The 8,713-nt window shown below is 29.5% G+C and overlaps 1 protein-coding gene across 1 annotated transcript; it reads right to left on the reverse strand.

Annotated features, from left to right (window-relative positions):
* Nucleotides 1-536: 536 nt before the first annotated feature.
* On the reverse strand, nt 537-3,636 carry LOC135926643 (uncharacterized). Its single transcript, XM_065462572.1, has 3 exons — nt 3,213-3,636; nt 1,329-1,532; nt 537-1,255 (listed from the first exon to the last, which is right to left on the reverse strand). The coding sequence occupies exons 1-3, from the start codon at nt 3,634-3,636 to the stop codon at nt 537-539; spliced, it is 1,347 nt and encodes a 448-aa protein (XP_065318644.1).
* Nucleotides 3,637-8,713: the final 5,077 nt, after the last annotated feature.

Consider the following 8,713-nt stretch of genomic DNA (forward strand, 5'->3'; position numbering starts at 1 on the left):
ACATTCCAAATTTTATGTTAAATCTTAGTTAATAATTACTACTACTTTATACAGAAATTATCAAGGATAATAACTAATTTGAATTAATTTTAATCATTTTTTTTAAAAGTCCTTCTTTGTAAAAGCCAGAGAAACATTGTCATAAAATTAAACAGATGAGGAGAGGTCTGCAGCAATTTTTTACAAAACAAGGTTACAAATAAATTATATTACAAACATATATCGTCATCACGTGATATCAAATTACAATATTTTTTTACTAACTTACAAAGGTCATCCCTCAAGGATGAGGAAAGGTATTTAAGTCTCACTTATAAAAATTTATAGGCAACTATAATGCATTTAAATATTTTGATGGCTTTTAACATTTCAACATTACAATAAATGTCTGGTACATGGAGATATAAATTTAAATAATCATTTTTTTGATCGGTATATAAATAATTAAAATGAATTGTGCAAAATTTAATATAAATGTAAAAGTTTCTCAAATAAATAAAATTAAAAATATTTATTATATGTATATATCCATTTATTCACAACAAAAAGGTTTCTATACTTGTCAACGCGTAAACTTTGTCGAGTGACAGCGGAATATTTTCTTTGCTATACATCCTACGAGAATCCAATTCTAGCTCCATAGATAGAATTTCTATGAAAAATTGTACGGCTCGGTGTCTCGAATAATCTTGTTGGCATTCCCTTTCCTGAATCAGGTTTTGATCTTTAGAATTATGCCTTGACTCACCATAGCACATGTTATCGTCGTTAATCACAGACATATAAAAGATGTGACAATTATTGAGCATATCTTTCGATGGAGACGCAATAGGCATCAGAATTAGTTCGTTTAACGAGCGTATCAATAATGATTCGGCTATATCGACACTATTAGCATATAGAGGGCCTATTGTAAAGCCATCGTGCATCGGTCTTAAAACGCTATAACCTACTATATCTTCACTATTTTTGGCGGAATTTTGCAAGGCTAAGTAGGTAAATGTAGGGGTTCCGGTATATTTAACGCTTTCGATCAAATGGGTTAAAAATTTGCTTCGATCTGACACGTTAATGGATGCATCGTATCTGGTAAGTTCTTTGAAAAGGACCTTATAACGATTATGGTCTTCTTTCATGATTCGATTCATAGACACAACCCGAGTACCCTTTCTCGACTTACTCGCACCTTTTTCGCCAACACGCGCTACTAATTTCGCTATCATGCTATTGGTCAATTTGGTAAAATATCTTGCACCTTTTTATTTTGTTATAAATTATTTTTTTATAATAAAGATTTTAAGTATATATATATATATATTTGAATAAACTTTGGAAGGACACTGTCATTCCTTTCTTCAGATTAGACGGAACTCTAGATAAAACAGAATTTATAGCTAAATTTCGGCTATCGATATGTCTTAAACGAGTTTCCCACAGGGCTTTACCTACACCCTGGCATCTGTAAGGTTCCTTAACCGCGAATAGTCCACCGAAAGCCACTTTATCGCTCAAATTCATCCCGAATATGTTACCTTTTAAAAATTGTTAAAATAAAGATTCATCCATTATTACAAGCATTTAAATATATTATGTTGTTTATAATTAGATGGTTCCATGTCCACATTTGGTCGGAATGAAGTTAGGACAGAAATATTATTTTTAGAAGTCAACCCCACCCCCCCCCCCTCCCCTCCAAGCGCACCACTTTACGTTTCAAAGAAACAACAAAGAAATTAATTTTAAAATTAGCTATAATCATTTATGATAATGAAAAATTCTTTAATTCTTTAAAAATGAAATTCAAGCTAAAAAATGAAGACTAGAAACAAGATGGCACTCGGGAGTTTTTTCTACTTTTCGAAATATCTGAGGAAGAATTAAATTCTGTAGTGTTGTTAAACGACTCATGATAATATTGCGCAAGCCTGAAGATTTTGTTTGTAGAAGAAACAAAGATTTGGACATTAGAGAAACCTCGATACTTAGGCAATATTATCCTGGCTAAAATATTGAGTTAGCCGTTTAACATACTCTAGTAGGTAAAAAAAGAATTAGATTAAAAAAATGGCCTTTACCAATTTTTTATTTTGCAAAAATTAATGTCTGTTTATATTATGGCTGACAAAACAATACAAGTTTTATTTTTTGTTTTTTTTTTTGTGTTTTTTTTGGTTTTAAAATATTCAAATAAAATAACTTATGTTTTTGATTCGTAAATTATTTAAAAACAAAGTAATTGTTTTTCATTTGATTTTCTGGTCACAAATGCTACTGAGTAAAAAACAATATTTCTCACTCTAAATCTCGTAGTGTCCCCTTTCTCAAAAAAACTTCACTTCTTTTCCCCGATACCCTCATTCACTCTAAACTTTTTATCTCCCCTCTTTACCTAATAATCGATATTTTACTCGATTCCCTAGACTATTATTTCCCTGGTTCTTTTTAGAACTCGTATATAACCCCCCCCCCTAACTTTTCACTCACTCTCTCTCTTTATCTCCTTATCAATCTTAACATTGGATTATTACCACAAATACCCTGTTCACTTCTACTTAATCATCCAATTTGGGTATTAAAAAATTTTTGTCGAATATTAGAATGCTAGTAGAATCACCCTGAATAAATGACCCTAAGTAATAATGGCGAGTTATTATTATCGAGTTATAAGCGTTTTATTGTTCTCGAACCCAAAGTAAAAAGTAAAGAATATCAAAAGGCATAAACGTACCTTTTTCACGAAAAGGAGATTAAATATTAATAGAGGGTTTGAGCTAATTTTTTTTTTAGGTTTTAACACTTTGTATAGGATGATACAGCATTCATCTTACAGTTAACATTTGTTAAAATTTTAAAATTTAAGGTTTAATAAAAAAAAAATCTAAGCTATTTATGGTTTTACCCATAGAGACATAACCTACCCCCCCCCCCCCCCAACCCTTTTCCTCACTTTTAATATAATATAAACTCTTAAATATACTATAAAATTTTAATTTAAGGCCATTTCCAAATAAGACGCTATTTGTTTCAAGGATAAAATTTTTTTTTAGTTTATATTCGGTAAATCAGCTGTTTATTTTGAAAAAATGGCTTTAGAGATAGGGAATATAATATCAATATTAGTTTATGAGGTCAACTTTCAAGGTTTCAAAATTAATTTAATTTATAAATTTTTTAAAAGTGGGGGGGGGGCGGAAAGAATATGGAAGACAAACCTATAAATTTGTCGTCCTCGTCAACCGCGGTGAACCATCCATCCGGGTAAGCGTCGTAGAGTATCAAGAAGTAATAAGGACTCACTGTGTACCCTATTTCCGCGTTCCTCCACTCGCATATCGATACGATCTCATCCCTACGGGCTCTGCGAATGGAAAATATCGTTCTCCCGCTTTTGTTAAAGGGATGCTTTTCAATCAATTTATCGCTCATCTCTACCTCGCAATTTAAAGTGGAGGGGTCATTATCATCTCTTGTAGGTGATGCGTAATCTGAACCACAACTGTTAACTAAATCGATAGACATCTTCGAGTGAGGTTCTTGACTAATTACATCAAACAGGTCCCCAAAGCTGAAATTCTCTCTAGCCGTTTTACTGGCAATGGTCATCGATGGGTGTTGAATAGGTTGAAAAGTGGTCATTTTTATATCTTTTAAAAATCTAAACAAATCATCATTTTTTTTAAAAAAAAAAAATTCAAACTATAAAAACTTATTTTTTTTAGCGCAATTCACCCAAAATTTTGTTTATAGTTATGGCTTGTTTAATTATTTATTGTTTTGTTCAAAAAAATATTTTTTAAAATTGCTGGTCTCTTAAAAATGATATATAATGATAATCTATATTTATATGTGTTTTTTTTCCGGCAACGTGTTATTTTTACAAACTTTAAATCGTATTTCTGAGCGCGTTTTATCAAAATTTAAAAAGTCGGATTTTACCTGAAATAGAATTGTTGATAATTTTGCTGTTAACCTTTGAGTCATTCATAATTCATATGTAAAAAAAAATATGTGGAAAATTTAATATAAATTATAATTAATTTTAAAAAGTTCACGAAAAAAATTGTTCTGAAATTCATAGGGTAGGTTAATTCCAAACATGACGGCATACTACGTCGGTAAAATGAGATTTTTAAAAATATTTTTAAAAAAACACGCGTTCAAAAAATGATTTCAAAAGTTGAAAAAAGTAAACACATTGCCAGAAAAAAAACACAGTGATGTGCTAATATTTATTATATGATAAAAAAAAAAATTGAGAGAAATAAAATATATATATACTTGAATATAATTTAACGCACAAAAGAATATAAAGGATTATTCGGAATTTTAAATGTATTATTTCTTTAGGATTAAATGGATAAAATTTAAATTCCCAAAAGATTATAAAAACTTTTTTATCATTTTTTTTTTATCAAAGAAAACCAGTTAAAACCAAAATTTTCTTACACTATTTTTTATTGTTATGGACATAATGCATAAGCATAACTATAAAAAGCCTGAAGGGGGGTATAAGGTGAATCGCATTATTAATTTGTTTTGATATTTCTTATTTTATTATATTTTTTTTTTCGCGCATAATTTTTAAAAAATAATATTTTTTTTATATACATACATAATTATTGAAATGCCTTCTCCTTATTTTGAATTACAAGTCAATTTTTGAGTGGATTACATTTATAAAAGAAAAAAATAATATATATATGTCGTAATTTTTAAAGGGATCATGACTATCCGGGATCTTCGCGGGATTTAAAGGGATAACTAAAAAATTAGGGTTGATAATTAAGGAATGATAATACGGGGATTATCACGTTTTAATCGTGATAAAGAGGAATCTTATTTTAAAAGCGTTTTCTACGAGTTTCGTTGCGTTTCTAATTTTCAATTTTGTTTTTTTTGGCCTTATGATATAGGATATGTCTAGTGTAGGGTATCATTCGATAGCTAATCAAAAGATTTATTCAACTGGAGGTCAATCTCTGCCCCAGTGATAATACCGTATAGTTCTTTATCCTTTAAAAAATTGAAATTTTAAAGGGATCCCTTTAAATCCCGTGAAGATCCCGGATAGTCATGATCCCTTTAAAAATTACGACATAATACATCTTAATAAAATCGTTAAAATAAATACAGTTTTGATTTGTTCTCATACTTGAATAAATAATAATATAAAGGACAACGAATTCGGGTGAAATGGATCCCGACAAAGCAAAACTTCCATCCAAGATCAAAGTTTGGTAGTTTCTACATTCTTCAAAATTAAAATGCGAAAGCCGGATCAAGGTCCCAATTTCACCTTCATTAATGTGGTCATTAATGTAGGATTAAATTTTTTTAGAAAAAAATAAACAAGACTAAGGAACATCACCAGAGATTTTCAAGCAATTGAGATATAGAGCCATAAATAAATAAATAAAAATTACATATTTTAAAGGGTACATAAAATTATCCTTCATTTAATGAAAGCAACTTGGGGGGGGGGGGATATAACATCTCCTCTTATATACATTGTTTTGATTTAACTTATTATGAGGTGTAATTGATAAAAAAAACATACAACCTTGTTTTTCGACAATTCTCTTGAAGGCACCTAGAAATGCCAATTACGATTAGAGAAACACGAGTCCATAATCCTATTTAAACTACTTAAAGTTATTTATAAACAGTTATCTACAAAATTTTTATATCAAAAGAAATAATATATATATATTACATGCTAAAAATTACAAAAAATTAATTATCTAGATTTTCAAACCTTTCATCTCAAACGAATCATCTTATTCAACTCCAAGATGAAATAATAAAGTTTAGTTTCATCATGGCAGGTAACTGCGGGGCGGGTGTGCTCCTCTCCCATCGCATATTTGTATATTTTTCGTAAATATCATTTTAAGTTAATAGCCCATCCCCACCTCCCCTCCCCCCCCCCAAATATTTTCGATATATCACTTTAAACAAGAATTTTAAAGAAGAATTAAAGGTTAATAACAATTTTAAAATATCAATTATAATTCAAAGGGTCGAATTAGTTCCTTCGATATAGGATGTTATAAAATATTTATCAAATTTGGGCCATGGTGTTAATCATCTGATTTTGAATTTTTAGATTCAGATCAATGACATATAATAATACCTAGACTGACGATTCATTCATTAAAATGCATTTTTAAGCGTCGTTAAAAGCAAATCAGCTGGACCCGCCATTTTGGTAACCTTTATAATAATTATTTTCATGTTAAAAACTAATATTAAATTGATAACTTACTTTCTTATTATCTCGATGATCAGGCAGTCCTTTAATAAAGTTTGCATCAGATATAATATAAAATTAGGCTCTCGTTTAAAATTTTAATTTTTATTACAGTAACCAAGATGGCGTCTCTAGCTGATTTGTATTGATGTACACTTTTAATGAATGAATCGTCAGTCTAGGTATTATTATATGTCATTGATTCAGATGATGATGATGATGAAATAATAATATTCGTGGTTATGCTAATCTTTTAAATTAAAATATAAACAATAATATCCAAATTAATAAACTATAATAATGGCGTGTTAAAAAATATTGAAATGGGAAAAAGGACCTAAAAACCTCCAATCAGATTTATGACCGGATACACGCCCAATAGTGCCCCCTCCCCTATCTTAGTAAAAATTCTAGATGCGCCAACTGGTTTCATTATTTGTCAAAGTAGTGGGTCAAGGAACATGCCGGACAAAAGATCGTCAGGCAGAAGCTTGTAGGGCCATTTATGTTGATCAAATTATTATTTTCTATGTAACTTCAAATGTCGAGAACTTAGACAAAAGAAAAGGCTAAATTATGTTATGATTTACTTCAGCAATCATGTTAAAGTATAAGGGTTTTGATTTAATTATTAAATTTATTTATCATTTATTATTTATTCTATCATTTATTATTTAAGTATTTCACCCAGAACTAATATTCGGGGAGACAGGGGTAAAGTGATTGACGGGGTAAAGTGATTGAAGAGGTAAAGTGATTGACGAGGTAAAGTGATTGACGAGGTAAACAATTTTATCGTGAATAACTTCTTAACCCTTGGGCATAATAAATTTTATTCATAGATATTCTTAAATCTATGTTCATCTTTTGAAGAACTTTCCCGGGTTGACATATTTTGCCAAAATACCGGTTTTTACTCAAAATTATAAAAAAATTATCAGCTGGTTTTTTTTTTTGATTTTAATAAAAGATATTAAGGCTCATAATTTAAACATTTGTATACATGTTCCTTAAAGCCATAGCTTTAAGATAAAATTTATCGGAAGCTTGTCACTCAATAACGATTTGTACAATATACATATATTACCTTGGAGTAAAGTTGTTATGGGTAAAACGGTTTAAAATGTTCAATCTGATTTAAGCTGTAAAAAGATTAATTTTTAAATATTAAGGTCTACAACCACATAAAAAAATATTTTTGAGTAAAAAAAAAAGGAAAATCAATATATAATTTCTGTGTTATCTGGAATAAAATTTTAAGAATGTAGAAAAGAGTAAGCTTACCTGAATTGTACGATGTGCCTAAAATGGGTCTTTGATACTTTTGCATTTCGGAATTTTCATGATTAGTTTATACTTAGAAAATGGATATCAAAATTGCAATATTATATTCTAGTTATGTAAGCACTTTACCCTGATGCTTAGCCACTTTATCCTAGGTATGGTGTAAAATGGCGAAAATGACACACTTCACATAATTAATCACATCTCCTCAAATTATAAGTAGAGAGATCTACTTTTTTTCTTATCTTGTAGATGAGCGATTTGACTAATTTGTGCTGTTTTGTTAATGTTTCAAAATATTATCGGTAAAAAATGCGAAATTCCATTCGTTTTACCCCGGTATCCCTTATAAGATTATATTAACAAATATAAAGAAAATAAAAGTGAGAATCAAGTTTGCCAATTATAAGCTATAGCAACTAGATAGAGGTAGTTCTATGTACCCTGTAACTATGTTCGACGTGCCCTGTTTATTTTTATTGGAAATTAATTATTTTTGAAGATTAAGTTGGTATAGAATTAGCTGGCTACAAATATAGTCATTCATCAAGATTATATCATCTATATCTAAAGATTTTAAGCACAAAATCTAGTGGGATGTACCCTAGTTTTATAATAAATAAAAAGTAGAAATATATAATAATAAATCATATAGGGCTTTTTAAATATATTGTATGTATAATAAGTAAAAGCTTTCATATTTTAGATATTTATTACGTTAATTTTAACAATAATTCAGAGATCTGCAGGCCCAATTTCAATTGTTCAGGCCAACTTTGACGAGATATTAAGGTATAAGGGAAAATAAAAAATACCACATCATTTTGATGGATGGGACACGACCGAAACAGGGATGTAATCATCAAAAATACCCCCTACCCCCCATTTGAATAAATTCTGGATTATTCAGTTTGACAACTTATAAAACGCTATTCCCTTATCTGTTTTATCATAATCAAAGAGCATGTCAAACTTATTAAACGTAAAAATGCAATAAAGCTTACACATTCGAGACACCTATAGTAAGTTTTATATCCCAGCTTATTTTTTTTTCTCTAAGCCAACCAAATCGGCTAAAACTCAACTCGAAACACCTCTGAAATATCCAATATCATGGAACTCAAAATATTTGTCAGCTGGCAACGATTAGCAAAAGCATTATTCGCGACTTACTTACAA

This window comes from Gordionus sp. m RMFG-2023, chromosome 3, assembly GCF_954871325.1.
Source record: "Gordionus sp. m RMFG-2023 chromosome 3, tfGorSpeb1-WG-v2, whole genome shotgun sequence".
Lineage (NCBI taxonomy): Eukaryota > Metazoa > Nematomorpha > Gordioida > Chordodea > Parachordodidae > Gordionus > Gordionus sp. m RMFG-2023.

What these genes read in the sequence shown, in the direction of transcription:
- LOC135926643 (XM_065462572.1), bottom strand. Translation starts at nt 3,636, where the DNA reads ATGACCACTTTTCAACCTATTCAACACCCATCGATGACCATTGCCAGT. An exon ending in CGAGGACGACAAATTTATAG is followed by an intron (nt 1,533 to 3,212) that starts GTTTGTCTTCCA and finishes AATTTTTAAAAG; the next exon opens with GTAACATATTCGGGATGAAT. An exon ending in AATGACAGTGTCCTTCCAAA is followed by an intron (nt 1,256 to 1,328) that starts GTTTATTCAAAT and finishes CAAAATAAAAAG; the next exon opens with GTGCAAGATATTTTACCAAA.